At 49.1% G+C, this 18,300-nt stretch overlaps 1 protein-coding gene across 1 annotated transcript; it reads left to right on the forward strand.

The window, feature by feature from the left end:
* The first annotated feature begins 2,936 nt into the window (after positions 1-2,936).
* SLC1A5 (solute carrier family 1 member 5) lies at positions 2,937-15,750 on the forward strand. The gene is given in 9 exon segments (XM_010946858.3): positions 2,937-4,228; positions 6,482-6,524; positions 6,948-6,995; positions 7,925-8,091; positions 9,885-10,118; positions 10,917-11,111; positions 11,263-11,397; positions 12,962-13,130; positions 13,132-15,750. Coding segments are annotated over 9 exon segments (1,626 nt in total). The 5' UTR covers positions 2,937-3,659; the 3' UTR covers positions 13,198-15,750.
* Positions 15,751-18,300: the final 2,550 nt, after the last annotated feature.

The raw sequence follows: 18,300 nt of genomic DNA on the forward strand, positions 1-18,300 counted from the left end.
GAGGAACCTACTGCAGGGGTAGCCGGGGTGTCAGGTAAGGGTTGAGGGTGCCATCTGGGGTTGGAGACATCTGAGTTCAAATACCCCTCCGAAGGCAAGGAGTTTGGGCCACAACAAACCTCATTATACCGTCTGCTTCCAAATCAGTAAAACAGGAGAGGTCTCAAAGGCTATTAGAGATTAGATAACATCAAATAGGCCCAAAGCCTTTCCTGCTGTTTCAGGGCTTTGTACCGCTCTTCTTTTTCACTAGAATGTTCTTTGCATATTGTCCCAGTGGACTCCTTCTCATTACAAATGTCGCCTCCTCAGAGTGGTCCATCCCCACTGCTCCATCTCTCTCTGCCATGAGCTGGTCTCACTAACTCCCTTATTCCCACCTGACAGCCCCCAAATTCATTTTCTTGTCCCTCCTCCGTCCTGGCAAGGAGTTTTGTCTGTTTTTTTGTTTTTTTTTTTTTTTTTAATTTTTGTTTTTCACTGTGGAATCTCCAGCACCTTAAACAGTACTTGGCCCTTTGTAAGGGCTTCAGGGATATTTGTGGAATGAAGAGCATGCTTGGGAATTGTTGCCTTGTGTTTTGTATTGAGGGTCACTGTGTACACCATCAAATTTATGCTCCAACGGTCTCTAGGGAAAATAAGGAAATGGATGCTTAGCTGGTAAGTGGTGGAGTCAGGATTTTAACCAATATCTGTGTGGCTTGAGTGTCCATGCTCTCAGTGTCTAGGACCAAATGTAGGAGTTTAACATGAGTTTGTGGCATGAATAGGACTTCAGACTAGAAGGGTGGGAGGGTGCAATGCTTTCTGAAGTAGGTGGTGTGAAGGCTGGGAGGATTTGAGAAAGGAGAGTTTCCAAGAGACCCAGGAAGGAGGTCCGCAAGGACACTCATGCCTGGGTAGTAGGTCTTTCAGATCCTGGGTAAATAATGTCCAGCTTGGCCTGGTCCCAATGCCTCAGGTCCTGCAAAATATCATCACAAGCTCTCAAAGCTCCTTTCCAAGCAGGTCTAGGGCTAGAGCTCGCAGTGATGGAATGATGAGGAATAGCTCACCATCAGGGGCCAGCAGCATCTGGAGCTGGTCTGGGGCCCAAATCATGCTCTTCAACAATAGTAGAGGGGCGGGAGGTACAGCTCAGTGGTAGAGCACATGCTTAGCATGCAGGAGGTCCTGGGTTCCATCTCCAGTACAACCTCCCGTTCAATCTTTAAGAAAGAAAATGACATATCATTCTAAGTGAAGTCAGTTAGAAAGAGAAAGAAAAATACCATATGATACTGCTTATATGTGGAATCTAAAAAAAGGAAACAAATTACAAAACAGAAACAGACTTACAGACATAGAGAACAAACTTATGGCTACAGGGGGAGGAAGGGGGTGGGAAGGGATAAATCAGGAATTCGAAATTTGCACCTCTTGGGGAGTGAAGGAAATGTTAGCTATCTTGATTGTGGTGGTGGTTTCATTGGTGTATACATCTATCAAAATTCACCAAATTGTACATCTGAAATGTATGTCATTTACTGTACAGGAATCGTACCATAATAAAGGTGTTTAAAAAAAAAGAAAATGACAATAACAACATTAATGATAGTAGTTAACTTTGAACATAAGATCTCATTTGATCTTCAGCACCCAAGGAGGTCTGAGCTCTGAGCTTTTATTATTCTTCCCATTTTATAGATTTTTATAGATGTGGAGACAAGCTCATGGAGGCTGTGACTTGCCTCAGGCCCCACAGCTGCTTCAGAAGGAAGCTTCTTCGATGATCACTATCTGTAGTCTTTGAGCAAGTGTGAACACCTGATAATGTTGTCAGAGAACAGGCCAGGTGGAGAAAGAATTAGAATTTTAATACAGCCAACAGGAGTAGGGAATCATAACTGATTCCCTTTAAGGAAGCAGCAGAGGAAGTCTGGTTAGGCCCTTGAGAGGCAGGCTTGCAACACCTGGCCTCCCCAGGTCGGGCCTCAAGCCATGAGACTTCCCCTGGTCGCCATAAGCTCCAGTTTTGCACATCTGGAGACTGGGTATAATAGCAGGGACCAACCTCACCAAGCAGTTATGAGGATTCCAGTGAAATCAGGCATATGTATTTGTCAAAACCCAGCAAATGTCACTCAAGGCTTGTGCATTTTGTGAGAAAAAGAGGACCCCACATACAAATATTGAACTTCCGATTCATAAATGCATAATGAAGTGTTTGGAGGCAAAGTGCACTGATATCTGCAACTGACTTATATGTTAAAAGACAGTGAATGGGTGGCTGGATAGAGAGATAAATGGATAGAAGTATGATGTAGAAATATGGTGAAATCATTGTAAGTTCTAGGTGGTGGACATATGGATGTCCACTGTAAACTTTTTTTTATGTTTGAAATTTTTCATAGTTAAAGGGAAATATTTGGTGAAAGCAAAATCATTAGCACAGTCATTAAACGGAATTATAATTCTTAATGGATGAATTGCAAATTGCATATCTAAGGGGAAGTGGATTACAATCTTAATATAATAATAGCCAGTAATTGATGCATGTGGGGTTCTGAACTGTGAACATTTATTTTAAAAATGATTAGCATGATTAAATAAATCACTCCATCTCATTTAAATCTTACACCAGTCACGTGAGGGATCTGCATTTTACATTCGAGAATTGAAGTTCTGAGAAGGGACAAAAGACCAGAATTTAGGGCAGGAAAAGAGTTCCAGGCTAAACTGATTTGCAGATGAGCCACCCGCGGATCACCCGCACTTTCTTGGCGATTCTCGCGCCGGAACTTTTGTAGTTTACGCACACCAACCCTCAACCTCAACGCCCCGCTCCCTTAGTACCCGCCCCGCTGGCCCCGCCCCTGGACAGAGCCATTCTTATTCTGCCTTCAGTCGGGGTGACTTGGCCCTATCTCGGCCTAAGCCCTGCCGCTGGAGGGCTCTGAACCAATCGGCGTGGGCGGGTATGTCCCTGATCTCTCAAGCCTCGCCCCCGGGCTCTTTATCCAGGCAGCTTCCGCCAAAACGCCTCAGAGCCACGCGGCGCTCCATGAGGTCCGTTCTTGGCTAACAGCTGTTACCTCTCGGGATCCCGGACCGCCGCCGCCTTCGGCACCCAGGGGACTGGTTCTTCCCTCCCCGGCCCAGAAGCCTGGCTCCGCTCTTCCTGGAGCTCTGTCCTCCGGCCCCCAGACAGGCTCCCCAGCCTTCGGTTTCCAGGACCCAGGCACCCCGGGTCCCCGACGCCCGGATCAAGGAGTCCCGGATCTGCGCCACCGAGACATAACTAGCCTCTTGAAGACCTCCGCCTCCTTGACGTCTTCAGCCTTCCGGTGCCAAGGACCCCAGGTTCCAGCTTGAGAAACTTAACCCCGAGTGCCAAGAACCCCAGGTACTCCCACCTCCCAGCTTTTGAGCGCCAAACACAGCCTGGAAGAGTAGAGGAGCCCCAGCGTCCAGCCTAGTGAATTTCAAACACTCCAGCTTCCGAGAGCCAAGGAACCTAGGCTCTGTGAACTCACAACTCCAAGGAACCCTCCGAAGTTCCAGCCTCCAGGCTCCGTTAACTCAGTTCTAGGGAAAGTCAGCGTCCCGGGAAGGAGCCTTAAGCGCTCCTAAGCGCTCCCAGCTTCCAGGCGCTAAGGAACCCCGGGGCGATCATCATGGTGGCCGATTCACCTAAAGGAGACTCCAAAGCGTACGCGGCGGCGGCGCCCACCGCCAACGGTGCCTCGGCGTTGGTTCCTCTAGAGGACCCAGGCGCAGCAAAAGGCGGCAGCTGCGGCTCCCGGAACCAGGTGTGCCGCTGCCTTCGAGCCAACCTGCTGGTGCTGCTGACGGTGGTGGCGGTGGTCTTGGGCGTGGCGCTGGGGCTGGGGGTGTCGGGGGCCGGCGGCGCACTAGCGCTGGGCCCCGCGCGCCTGGCTGCCTTCGCCTTCCCTGGCGAGTTGCTGCTGCGCCTCCTAAGGATGATCATCTTGCCGTTGGTGGTGTGCAGCCTGATCGGTGGCGCCGCCAGCCTGGACCCGAGCGCGCTCGGCCGTCTGGGCGCCTGGGCGCTGCTATTTTTCTTGGTCACCACAATACTAGCTTCTGCGCTCGGCGTGGGTTTGGCGCTCGCGCTGCAGCCGGGAGCCGCTTTCGCAGCTATCAACGCCTCGGTTGGAGCCTTCGGCTCGGTGCAAGAAGCCCCCAGCAAGGAGGTGCTCGATTCGTTCCTGGATCTTGTGAGGTCAGACCCTGCCCCCTCCGCGGAGGAATAGGGGGAAGGGGGTGCTTCAGCCACGTGGGGAGGGGACGTGTGTTAGAGTTGGCGGGAGTCTCCAAGTGGACTGGAGCGAGGTTTGGGGATATTCCTCAGGGCCTCAGGAAAACGGGGTGGAATAGTTGGGGGAGGTCTGGCCCCTTGAGGGTCAGGATGCAGAGGGTGAGACAGACTCCTAGAGGAGGCTTCTTAAGGCAGGATCTTGCTACATAATTGGGACCCCACAGGAGGGCGATAGGCAAGGAAGTCTTATAGAGGGAGAAGGAATAAGGCTTGAGGGGTTGGGGGTACATAAGAGGGTCACTCCTGTGAGGGGAGAGGATCCAGAGGGGAACTTGGAAGGGGATCTGGGGTGGCTAAGAGCCCCAGGTTGGGGCTTCTGGATAAAGATTTAAGTCCAGTGTCTAGATAAAATTTGGGGAGCCCTGGATGAGGAGCAACTCCCAGACACTCTTCCCAGTCTCAGGGTTCCCGACACCACGTGTCACCCTGACAAAGCCAGGTCCTTTTCTCAGCCTCCTTTCCTCACCCAGTTCAGCTGGGCTGGACCCTTTATATGTCCCTGGTAGTCTGTCCACCTCTGCAAACTTTTCATCCCATTTCCGACTCTGTCTGGTCCCCGGCCACCCTCCCCCACACTAGGCTGCCCAGAATGGGGGTAGATACTTTTCCTTCTGGCTTCTGCTCCCCTCCGCCAAAATGGCTCTCCCCGCTTCTAAGGAGGGCATTCTGCTGGGTCCAGATGGCCTTTCCTTTGAGGCTTACTGATTCAGTGTCTCCAGGTGGGTTGGGGACTTCCTGAAAGTAGGGGAAGGAAATGATATGTCATGGAACAGGGTTCCCCCAGCCTCTTGGGGCACCAGTGCAGGCTGAGATGGAAGACTCCAGGGAGGCTTGGTGTCCAGAAGTTACAGTGGGTGGGCACCTCCTGGATGAGGGAGATTAGCTGGGTCCTGACCCAGCCCTGGTTGTCCTAGGGGGTTACAGGGCAGACAGGCACACCCTCTCGAAGGCTGTTTGTGTGTACAGGCTATCCCCTTGTGCCAAAAGAGATGTCATTCTCTTGGCCAGCCACTTAATGACTTAGCTGGAACATCCCTCAGAGCCACACAGCTTTATAAGCAGCTGACACGCAGCTGGACACACTCAGCGACAGCTGTGGCATCTCACACTGACTCGCGAGCTTATACTAACACACACACACAGGAAACTAACACCTCTTTAGCACAAATAGCCACTCATAGATGGGCACATACATACTCACATACACACCAACCAGGCCACACACCACAGGGTTGCACATATCTGGACACTAAACCGCATCCCCCCAACCAGATACCAACCCTTGACAAACTGTTAACCAACCACCACTGACAGCTGTACACCCGCCACATTGGTCGAGCAGGGTGTTGAGGTTAGGATTATAGAGCCAGCTGGCTGGGTTCAAGTCCCAGCTCTGCCACTTCCTAGCCAGGCAGTTTTCTTCACCTTCGGTGCTTCAGTTTCCTTTCCTGTGAAATGGGGATAATGGTACATGGTCCTGAGGGCTGTTGCGGGGATTCAATGAGTTGATTTATTTAAAGCACTTAGCACAGCGCCGGGAGATACCTTTGCTGTTATTTTTGTCTCACCCCGAGACACACGGGGTCCTTGTCGCTCAGTGGGGATGAATGCACGCCACTGCACACGTAGTCACACTCAGACACCCTCATACGAAAGCCGCGTAAACACAGACGCACATTCATGACAACACAGCCATACTTGTGGCTTTCTTACTACCCCTTCCTGGCACACTCAGATCTTCCCCACACCCCGCCAGCCACCAGCCAGCCCTTTTCTGACGCCTCCAGGGGGAAGTAGCTGATGCAAGATGTCCAGGGTGTTAAGTGTGCTGCTGGGGTGGAGCTGAGGCCCCGTAGCCCTGCCCCGGCCTACCTTGGGAAGCTAACATTCCTCACCCTCAATCAACCTTCCCTTGAGGCTAGAACACGAGCCTCCTGGGACCCTAGGAGTCCAGCTCAGACTCCCCACACCTGGAAAGAGGTGCAGATCCAGGTCCATCTCTGCCAGGCCGAACCTGGCTGAGGCATTAGGGGGAGACACATTTGGGTACAAATGGGGCCTTCAAGTTTCTCCCCAACCAGAGGCAAACCCAGCCCCCCTGACCCCCCTGACCTCCTCCTGTGGTATCTAATACTCCCCCCATGTCTATCTCTGCAGAAATATCTTCCCCTCCAACCTGGTGTCCGCAGCCTTTCGCTCAGTGAGTCCTTGGGGGTGTCCCTCAGGGTGGAGGGTGGGCAGGGAGGGAGACGGCCAGTTGCAGCCCCTCGGTGCCTGATTTGGGGCAGTACCTGGAAAAACACACAGGCCCAGATATTTATGGGCAATATTGCAGGGTTCCTGGGTGACTTCTGAATGAAACCCATCCACGCCCCTCTGGAGTTCTAATTCTAGCTGTGTGACCCTTAGCAAATGCCTTTACCACTGTGTGCCTCAGCTTCCGCCTCTAGAAAATGGGGGTATGAATTATCCTACCACAGCAGGGTTGCCAGCGGGATAGAATGAGGTCACATTTAAGGGATGCTTAGGGCAGACTTGGAGCATCATCAGTGCCAGGATGGAGTTGGGGGAGCCTTGAAGACAGTTGATACTGACTCTTTCCAACCCCTCCTCCCCTCTGCAGTATGCTACCTCCTATAAGGAGATACCATTTGATGAAACCCTGGTGAAGGTAAGAGCAGCGGATGGGTGGTGGGGGCCCCACCCTATGGCCCATCCTCTTGATTTTTTCATTTTGTTCTTATCCCAGTCTTATCTGCCCTTGGGGTATTCTGACATTTGCTGTGCTATTTGTTTTAAACTCTCTGCAGCCCCTCCCCAATTCCTATCTTTTCTTCCTTTCTAGAATCTCCATTTTGCTCTCTCTTCTCCCTCCCCACAGCCACGCCTGGGTCCAGACTCTTCTTTTCCCCTTTTCCCCGACCCTAACTTGCCCTGGCCTCCTTCCTGATCTGCTCCAGGCCCCCCCCCCCCCGCCCCAACCCCTACTTCAGCCTGGCAGCTCCAGTGGTCTTTTCAAAGCACGGACCTGACCCGGCCCCTCTCACGCCTAAAGCCCTGACATGCTCCCTGGTGCCCTTGGAAGAAAGCCCAGGCTCCTCGCCACAGTCCACAGGGCCCTATGAGGTCCGGCCCTGCCCAGCTGCCCACCCAGCCTCATCTTGTGACTTTGCTCGGCCCATTCCACTCCAGCCACTGTGAATTTCTGTTCTTTGAGCACCTAAGTTAGAGTCATTTCTAGGTTGTCGCATATTGTTACCTCTCTCTAGAATCTTCTAGACCCCTCTTTTTATCTGATTTACTCTTACTGTTCTCCAGGTCTCAGCCCCTGCCTCCGGAAGCCCTCCCTGATTTCCCTCCAAGCTTGGCAGTACCACCCTCCTCAGTTCCTACATTCCCTTGGGTTCTCCCATTCTAGCCCTTCCCACTCTGGGTGGTCCTTGGTGACAGGTCTATTTCTCCTGGACCTGGACCTGGGAGGAAGGAGCCCGAAGAACTGTCTTATCACTGCTGGGTCCCAGCAGTGCCCAGGACAGGCCCTCGGTGACTGTATTGGTTGACTGATCGGCCCCTCCCGTCCCCATCTGTTCTTGCCCAAAGGTGCCTGTGGGGGGTGAAGTGGAGGGTATGAACATCCTAGGACTGGTGGTGTTTGCCATCGTCTTCGGCGTGGCCCTGCGGAAGCTGGGGCCTGAAGGAGAGCTGCTCATCCGTTTCTTCAACTCCTTCAATGACGCCACTATGGTGCTGGTCTCCTGGATCATGTGGTAGGTGGCGGGGTCTGGGGGTGTGGGGTGGGGCGACCCTCTGTCTGCTCCTTGGAGCCAGATGGCCTAAATTCAAACCCTGCGTCGACTCTTCCTTGGCTGTGTGACTTTGGACAAGTGACTTAACTCTCTCTGTGCCTCCATTTCCTCGTCTATAAAATGAGAACTGTATTCCATGAGAGCTAAGACTGAACTTGGAAGCTTCTTGATCCTATGGGAAGGTAGGACAGCTGAGTTGTGGCCACAGCCTGGCTAACGCATCTGTTTTCGAGATTTCAGTGTCATCAAATGTTTGCCTTTGGATTGACGATTAAAAATATTGCCTGCTTTATAGGGTTATCATGCAAATGAGACGAGTGACTAAGGCACAGGTAGAGCACTTAGAAAGTGCTTTAAATGTCTAGCACCTACTAGGCATTCACTTAATGTTAGCTATGATTATTACCATCATGTATGAGCTTTCTTAAATAACCTCAGATAAGACGAGAAAGAAAAAAAAAACAGGTACAGAAGCCTCTGGCTTCACCCTTGGCAACTCTGCCTGTCTCATCTCCACATGGTGTCACACTGATTCTCAGGACCCATCCTGGGTCTCGCAGGTCAGAAATCAGGAGATGGGTTAGGGCTGCTGTGTTTTTCACAAATCTCACCCCTCATCTGGTATAATCCCGGATTCTGGTGTAGCTGACGTCTGATAACTTGCTGGGTAGAACAGGAGCACTTTGTCGCAGAGGCGGGGTGGTGTGTGGGGAAGACCAGGCTGTGCCACTGGGCAGCCTGGGTTCCCATCCCGGCGCTGCCACATCCTAGCTGTGTGCCTACGACAAGTGGCTTTCCCGCTGGACCTTGGTGTCCCCATCTGGAAAATGACGTTGATAGTACCAGGTACAGGCGAGTTAATATGTGTAAAGTTCTCGGGACAATGCCTGACCTATAGCATGCCTACAGTAAACAGACTTAGCTAATATTTATCAAGTACTTGTATCATTTCTGGGCACGTCACACTGGCCAGAACTTGGGCGTTTGGCCAGACCTAGCTGCACAGGTGGCTGGGAAATGGTACCTTCCTTCTGTTACTAAAGAGGAGAATGGATTTGAAGACAAGTCGCCGTAGCGATCAGGCAGTCAAGGAGGTGGTGTTGGGAGCCCTCCTGGCTGGGACCCTTGAGATCTTTACTCCAGGAGAAGATGATAATAATTCCAGCTGAAGTCTATAGATTGCTTATTGTGTACAAAAGGCTTTCAACTCCTTTCAACTGGCATCTCATTTCATCCTCCCAGCATTCCTATGAGGTTGGGAGCATTATGGTCTCTGTTTTACAAGCCTATTCAATTTTGTTTAATTCAGCAATGCCTGCCAAGAGGCTCAAAATAGGAGCTCCCTCATAGGGTTGTGGTGAAGTCACAGTCAGGCTCAGCTTCATACCTGGGAGTTGTCCTCAAGACATGAGCCATGGTCTTTATTTTTCATGATACAGTGAGAGACTGTATGGATTTAAGTCACACTAGCTGCTATAACAAACAAACCCAGAAAACGTACATGATATGCATGGTGGGTGTTTATTTCCTGATCATGTGTTAGGTCCCAGTCTGGTGGGTGAGTACTATTCCGTGTGGCTACGGAAGCACCCAGGCTTCTTTGATCTCCCAGCTGCACTATCTTCAAGGAAGTGCTGTGGGCGCCTCCTAACTTCAAGGGAGGCTGAGAAATGTGGTCAGGTCATGTGCTAAGCACCGTGCCTGGCCCTGGGTGCCCCTGTGATCAGTGGTGGCACTGTCTCTTGGGGAATTAGGTATGCTCCTGTGGGTATCATGTTCCTGGTGGCCGGCAAGATCGTAGAGATGGAGGACGTGGGGATGCTCTTCACCAGTCTTGGCAAATACATCCTCTGCTGCCTGCTCGGCCACACCATCCACGGGTTCCTGGTGCTGCCCTTCATCTACTTCCTCTTCACTCGCAAAAACCCCTACCGCTTCCTCTGGGGCATCATGACGCCGCTCGCCACTGCCTTCGGGACCTCCTCCAGGTGGGGCCTTGGGGCAGAGTTTTTAAATTTAAGGGACCTGGAGCAGGCATCAGATGTCTAAAGACCCCTGAAATGTTGTCTTTGGGGACATTGAATCTGGGTTGGGGCCATATGTACTTTCATAAGTTTCTCATAAGGCCCTGGACCCCCTCCCGCTGTTAGGAAACCACTGCCTTAGAGATCTATTTCTCCCTTCCTGAGACACCCCTCCCCGCCCCAAGGCCTGGCCTTGGGGGACTCTAGTGCTTTACCCTGGATCCAGTCACTCAAAGCTCCTTCCACCTCTCCTGGGTATTTTGTTCATCTCTGCTGGCCCTGTCCCCTCAGAACCCCACCCTCCCTATGGCAACATCCCCAAGAATATAGTCATCTTAGTCGAGGTCTATTATTAGTAGAGATTGGGAGGTCGTCAGTGAGACCTCAGACGTTCTGGAATTTAGGTATGAATTTTTGTGTGCATTTTGAGGAGTAGCAGTCAGTACTCTCCCGAGGGTTCAAAACGCCAGACATTTTAGAATGCCTCCATTTTGTGGGATCACTCTGGCTCCAGGAAGAGAAGGGCACGGAGAGCTGGGGAGGGCTGAGGGCCAAGGGGTGGGGGAGGGGAGGCCTAGGGATGTGGGAAGGGGGCGGGGTCTAGACTGATGGGCGGAGCTTGCAGAGGGTTGTGGCGCTGTGTGGGCAGGGCCAGGACCAGGGAATGACGGGGGTGGGGGTGGGGATAGATGGGGGCGTGGCTTGAGTGGTGAGTGGAGCCAGTGAGAGCTAGAGCTAACTGGGACTTCTGGTTCCTTGCAGCTCAGCCACTCTGCCGCTGATGATGAAGTGCGTAGAGGAGAAGAATGGCGTGGCCAAGCACATCAGCCGCTTCATTCTTCCCATCGGTGCCACTGTCAACATGGACGGAGCTGCGCTCTTCCAGTGTGTGGCTGCAGTGTTCATTGCACAGCTCAACCAGCAGTCATTGGACTTCGTGAAAATTATCACCATCCTGTGAGTGTGGGGTGGCTAAGGCTAGGACGCTCGATCTACCTGACCCCTCCCCTGAGAATGGACACATGCTGGGAGGAGCAGGTCCCTCTCCCTCCTGATAGCTTCTCCCACTCCTGAAGGGCCTCACCTGACCTTCTTTCTCCTCCCCTAGGGTCACTGCCACAGCATCCAGTGTGGGTGCAGCGGGCATCCCAGCTGGAGGTGTCCTCACTTTAGCCATCATCCTTGAGGCAGTCAACTTGCCGGTTCATGACATCTCCTTGATCTTGGCTGTGGATTGGCTAGTGTGAGTAGGGGTTCGGGGCTTCAGTGGGGCTCAGGGGTACTCCTGGGAGAAAGAGGATGAACAAGAGAGTCACTGAGAATCTCTGGGCAGAATAGGAAAGGAAAGAAGGAGTTCTAGAAGAAAGGAGATAGGACCTTGAGTGTTCCAATCAGAGGGAAGGCAGGAATCTTTGGGGTTCTAAGAGGAACCCCAGAAAGGTAGCATGTCCCAGTGGTTAACAGCAGACTCTTAGGCCAGGCTCAAATCCCAGAGCTACTGTTGCTAGCTATTATGACCTCGGGCAAGTACTCCTGTGTCTCAGTTTCTCCACCTGTAAAATGGAGAGAATAGTTTCTCCTTTAGGATTAGATGACTTAATCCATGCAGTTCTCTTAGAACAACTACTCAGAACAGTACGTATTAAGTGCTACATAATTGTTAGCTATTATGATGAAGCTGCTAAGAACATAAATAATTGGAAAAGTTTGGTTTCAGAAGTTAAGTAGAAAGTTACCGTGTGTCTCAGCAATACAATGCCTAGGTATAAACCCAAGAGAATAAAAAAACGGTCCACTAAGACTTGTGTATGAAGATTCACAGCAGCACTATTCATAATAGCAAACAGGTGGAATCAACTCAAATGCCCACATCAGCTGATGAATGCATAAACAAAATGTCATCTCTCCATCCAAAGGAATATTATTCTACAATTAAATGGAATAAAGCAGTGATACATACATCCTGTAACATGGATGATCCTTGAAAACATGCTGAGTGAAAGAAGCCAGACACAAAGGAACACACTGTATATGATTCCATTTATAACTGTTCAGAATAGGCAAATCTATAGACAGAAAGTAGATTAGTGGTTGCCTAGGGCTGGGAGGATGGGAGAAAATGAGGGATGACTGCTTAAGGGGGACGAGGGTTTCTTTCTGGAGTGATGAAGTCTTCTGGAATTAAATAGTGGGGATGGCTGCACAACTCTGAATAAATGAAAAATCACTAGGTTGTATGCTTTTAAAGGTGAATTTTACAGTATGTGAGTTACAGCATGATTTTTTATAAATGACACACAAACACATCCCCACAAAAAGTATAAAGAGGAAGGAAAATCCTTAGGGTTCCAGGGAGGAGAAAGGCCTGAGGGAGAACTTAGTATTTCAGACAAGATCAGGCACATTCTGGGTAGTACGGCTGTAGACGAGAATTTAGTATTTCAGAAGGAATAGGAGGCACCAATGGGTTTTCTGGGGCTCCAAGAAAAGGGAGGGATGAATTTTGAGGTTCTAGAAGGAACAAATCTTGTGTTTTGTTGGAAGAAGGATCATTAAGGGATCCAGGCGAGGAGAAGACCTTTGGGGTTCTAAGTCAGAGAAAACCTAATGGGACACTTTGGGATTTCAGGGAAAAGACAGTGGTTAGGGGACTTCTGGGATTCTAGAGAAAAAGATCTTTTGAGGTTCTAGACGAAGGGATATTTGGGATCCTAGGAGAATGGAGGGGTGAGTTTCTGGGTCTAGGAGGAGTAGCACAGGGGCCTGACCCCTCCTTTCCCATTTATTTCCTTCTCTTTCCCCTTCAGGGACCGGTCCTGTACTGTCCTCAATGTGGAAGGTGATGCCTTTGGGGCGGGACTCCTTCAAAATTACGTGGATCGTACAGAGTGTCGTAGCTCAGTGCCCGAGCTGATCCAGGTGAAGAGTGAGACGCCCCTGCCTGTCCCCGCCGAGGAAGGCAACCCTCTCCTCAAACACTATCCGGGACCTGCTGGGGATGCTGACCCCTGTGAGAAGGAATCAGTCATGTAAATCCCAGTAGGACCGTCCCTGCTCTGACAGGAGGTGCTTTGGACATTGGAATCATACAGGGTGGGTGAACAGACAAACAGGGCCTCTTGGGGGAGCCCTGCACACACACTTGGGGAGCCACCAGCCTCAGCCTCTCTCCCTGACATCCGATGTGAGGGGCCTCGCTGCTGGGGTCTAAGCATATGCATGTATGTGTGAGTCTGTCCCCAAATCTCCCCAATCTTCGACTCCTGTCCCCACCTGAGGCTAGGAAACAGTAAGATGGAGTAGTGTCCTCCCCATCCCACCTTGTGAACCTGCCTGGCCTCCCTGTCTCGGGGCTCAGGGCATCATGGGAAATTCTGCCCTCTTTGAGCAGAAGGATGTTTTGACAGGTTGCTGGTTCCTTTGCTGGTTATTTTGGTGGCTGTAGCTCTAGCTCTGTATGTGTGTGTTCTGTGGCTCTCCATGGTACATTCCACCTTGTCCCCAGGCCATCTGTTCCCTCCACAGTAACAGAAACACTCCTAGGAAACTGAGGACAAATACTGGTTACTCCAGAGGACATTTTTAGCAATAAAATGGTCACGTATATCTAATCAGATGTGTTTAAGAATTCAACTACAAGGGCTAGCCATGCAGAAAACAACAAACAACAACCCAAAAAACGTGATCAATTGGACTTCACTGAAATAAAATATCTGTTCATCAAAAAACACCATTGGGAACCACCATGAGATGGCACTCACTTATTGGAATGGTAACAAACAAAAACAATACAATGTAGGGATGAGGATGTGGAATCGTGGAATCGGGCCGAGCTCATGCACTGCTAGTGGGAATGCAAAATGGTCCAGTCACTTTGGAAATCACTGGGTAGTTTATAAGAGCTGGGCACTTTAACATCAAAGTGTACATTAAAGTATCTACTTACCATGGTGCTCAGGAGTCCTGCTCCTGAGTATTTATCCAAGAGAAATGAGACATTCTGTTCACACAAAAAGTGGTCCATAAGTGTTTATAGCTGCTCTCTGTAATTGCCAAAATTTATAAGTGAATCAATTGGATTAGCTGGTATAATTCATTCATTTGATGGAAGACTGCTTGACAAAAAAAGAAAGAAAAAGTATGGATATACTCAACTTGGATGTAGCTCACAGATAGTATTTTGAGTGAAAGGAGCCGGAAACAGTACAAGCAGGATAATTCTATTTATATGAAGGTCTAGAACAGGCGAAGCTGGTCTATGGTGAGGGAAATCAGAACCATGGTGACCTGTGAGGATTTATAGACTGGGAGAGGGCACAAGGGAACTTTCCACAGCAGCAAATGTTCTGTTTCAATAGAGCTGCTGCTGACCCAGATGTAAACATTCAATTAACTGGGGTACATAAGATGTGTGCACAATATACCCTATGCATGTGATCTTCCAGTAAAAAATTTTGTACAATCCATGACAAATTCATTTCCCACTGTAACCACTTCCGCAGGAAGGATCCCTTGATAGTTTAACTCTCCCTATCCTAGTAGCCCCAGTAATGACTTGCTCTTTTTTTTAACTCCCAAGTTTGTTGTTTGAATCAAAAACCTGCCATGGAGGGCGGGGAGATAGCTCGGTGGTAGTGTGTGCTTAGCGTGCACAAGGTCCTGGGTTCAATCCCCAGCATCTCTGTCAAGATAAGTAAGAGCCTAATTACCTGCCCCCACCCAATAAGTAAATACATAAATAATTGGGAGGGGAGGGTAGAGCTCAGTGGTAGAGTGAGTGCTTAGCATGCACAAGGTTATGGGTTCAATCGCCAGTACCTCCATTAAAAATAGATAAATAAATAAACCTAATTACCCCCCCATCGAAAAATAAATAAGCCTAAGGGGGAGGGTATAGCTCAGTGGTAGAGCGCATGCCTACTATGCACAAGGCGCTGGGGTCAATCCCCAGTACCTCTATTAAAAAAATAAACCTAATTACTATTACCCCCAAATAAATTAACCTAATTGCCTCCCCTCCCAAGAAAAATTCCCTGCAATTGTTTTCAGCCTTGAGTGCATCATGGATGCGGCCGACACCCGCTACAGCTCACCTGTCCTAACAGGTTCGTGTCTTGCATGCAGTTGAAGTGTGTTACATGTTACTGATACTATGTCCCCCTCCCTAGGTCTCTGTTGACTTCCGCCAGGTGCCTGGAAGCACCACCAATCTGGGGCCAATTAGAGATGCTATCTTGTAGCTCTAGCATCTTTTTGGGGGGTTTATTTAGTTACCACTCACGGTGGCTGTGTGGCAGAGAAATAGAATTCATATCTGATTCTGGGCAAAGTTCTTGGGCATTGCACACACAGCCACTAATGAGTTCGTTAAGTGTTGGAAAATTAAGTAATTGGTGTTTTCCATGCTTTCTATTATGCCAGAACCTGGTAGGTTGTTATGTAAGTGTTTAATAAGAGTGTTGAATGATATTTGGGGAAATCGGTTGGAGTTTTAGGATGGAGTTGGTGTACATTATTTTCCCCGCTTGAAATGGTGTATCCTCAATTTCCTATTTAATGCTTTTCTGGGGGAATGAATTAAATTTAGATTATGAGATATCTGTTTAAAGAGGTATGTATTACATCCACACTATTTTGCACGTACAATCTGTAGAGACGTTGTACGTACAAAGAATAGGTAACTGGTCCAAATTCCACCAAACAGTACTTACCCAATTTTTTTCTACTTTTAAAATGTGCTGAGCACATGCCACTAGTGCCTATAATGCTGGCCTAGGTCGTATAGAAAGACCGGAACCATCTTAAACCTCCTTGGTGTGCATAGGGCCTTAAGGGGCTCCCAGACCTGGTCCCTACTAGGCTGTGCCCTCCATGAGGGAGCCAGCTTTGTCCTGTTCACCGCTATACGCCCGGAGCATGGCCTCAGGCCTGGCACATAGTAGGTACTCAACATTTACAGAATGAATGAATTGGACTCCAGCTACAGAGCTGTCTCGTTATAAAAGGCTGTTACCCTGGTGCAGATCCTGCTTCTGCTACCTACCAGCTGTGTGACTTTGGGCGGGTGCTGCCAGATGTCCCCTCTGGCAACAATGGCTCTGTTACACCTCACCCAAAGGCCACTGATAAGAGCAGAAGAAAAAGCACCTGGGCGGCCACTGCCTGGAGCCCAGCCCCTACCTATCTCTCCCTTTCTCCCTGCCCCATCCACTCCTATTACTGGGACACCCTGCTTACTCTTTTGAAGGAGCCAGGCTGGGGAGGGAGGGCTGGGGCTGGCCTTGGATTGGGCTTGGGCCTGGGTTCAAGCTCAGAGTGATGGGATGAGGGGGAGGCAGGGTAAGGACTCAGCTTTGTCTTCGAGTGACAGATTAGTGTTTCTAGGCCTGTGGGACCCTCTCTTCTGCTTTTTGGGAGTCAACCTTATTGAGGTGTTCATTTACATACAATAGACTGCATCCATCAAAGCAGATGATGGGGAAAAAGTTAAAAATTTTAAAAAAATTTTTAAGTAAAAAAAAATCCAAAAAACCAAAAAACCCCCAAAAACAAAATGGAAAAAAGCAGACAGGATGACTTTTGACAGATACGTAGACTTGTGAAAAACCACTACCGCAATCAAAATACACAAGTCATTCTCTCTCTTCTAGAATTTCACTTTTGTGGAATCATATAGTAATGTAGTTTTTTTTTCCCCCTTTCTTTTGGTAGGGAAAGGTAATTAGGTTTATTTATTTATTTTAAACTGTTTTTAATGGAGGTACTGGGGATTGAACCCAGGACCTCATGTATGCTAAGCATGGACTCTACAACTGAGCTATACCCTCCCTCACAGTGTATAGCTTTTTGTGTCAGCTTTTACTCAGCATAATGCTTTTGAGATTTAGTCATGTTTTTACATGTATCAGCAGTTCATTCCTCCCCCTCCCCCCTTAATCTCTGGGGAGAATTCCCCGGTCTGGATGTGCAAGACATACAGTTCATGTCATGTGTTAATGGACCTTGGGTGGTTTCCAGTTTGGAGGTATCGTGCATAAAGGTGCATCTGTCAACATGTCTTTGCACGCCATCCACTTTTCGCAACAAATATTTTACAATGTCTGCAAAATATTTACTACTTGGTAAGCGCATCAGCCCATGCAACAGCCTATGGGACATGGAGCCCCTTTCCCTCCCACTGTGCCTAGTGTTAACCCCTGGGCTGCTGGGTCAGGGGGAGGATCAGGAGGTCCCCAGGGAGAGCCAGGAGGGTACTAACAGGGGACTCCTGGTAGTGACCATTACCAACGGATTAATAACTGTAATTTAATATTTTTGTGTCTAGAGCACAGGCGTGGCCACACCAGTGCATGTGCTGGCTTGAATGTCAGCTCTGGGAAAGTCCTCTTGACTCTCTCAAAATGAAGTTCATGGGTAATATAACCCACTTGCACATGATATTAAAAATGGTCCCTTACTGTCCGAACTGAAAGAAAAAGGAGAAGTAAAAGGATAGCAATTTATAATACGCATTTCAAAATGCAGATGTGTGAGGCCACCTACCCTGAACCCAAGGAGGCAGCCAAACATTTACACCTCTAGTGCTGGCAGCTCCTGGCAACGCTGTAAACATGTGGTGGGAGGAGGTGTCGGATTACCAAGAACCAGGCGGAATGAAGTTTTCTGAAACTGTTGACAATCCTGGGCCAAGGTTTGAACAAAATACAGTACAAGCGTCCCTCGTTTTACATGGTAGTTGCACTTCCTAGAAAATTGAGAACCTATGAAAACCTTACAAAAAGGACTTTGTGTTTGCACGAGGAGAGAGTTAAGTTCTGGGCTCAGATCATTCTTAACCAGGTTTTTCCAACTAAGGCTAAAATTTCGCCAGTTTGCACTAGTTATGGATGTGCTGGTTAAAATATTGAAATACTTCTGGCTGGTTAATAGAACAAGAGTCATTTTAAAATGGTGAAAGTCAATAATACTACTGTAACAAACTAATTAGCTCAAGTTAATTGTGCTGGGTTTCCTGTCATCTCATTACTTAGTTGATAATATTGAATATACAAAACTGTCAGTCAATATTATAAGGGCTGGAAAAGTTTTAACATAATTGCTGTTAGTTCAGGAACAGCAGAGAGAAGAAAACACCAAAACACTGTGG

The sequence above is a fragment of the Camelus bactrianus genome, chromosome 9 (genome assembly GCF_048773025.1).
Source record: "Camelus bactrianus isolate YW-2024 breed Bactrian camel chromosome 9, ASM4877302v1, whole genome shotgun sequence".
In the NCBI taxonomy this organism is placed as follows: domain Eukaryota; kingdom Metazoa; phylum Chordata; class Mammalia; order Artiodactyla; family Camelidae; genus Camelus; species Camelus bactrianus.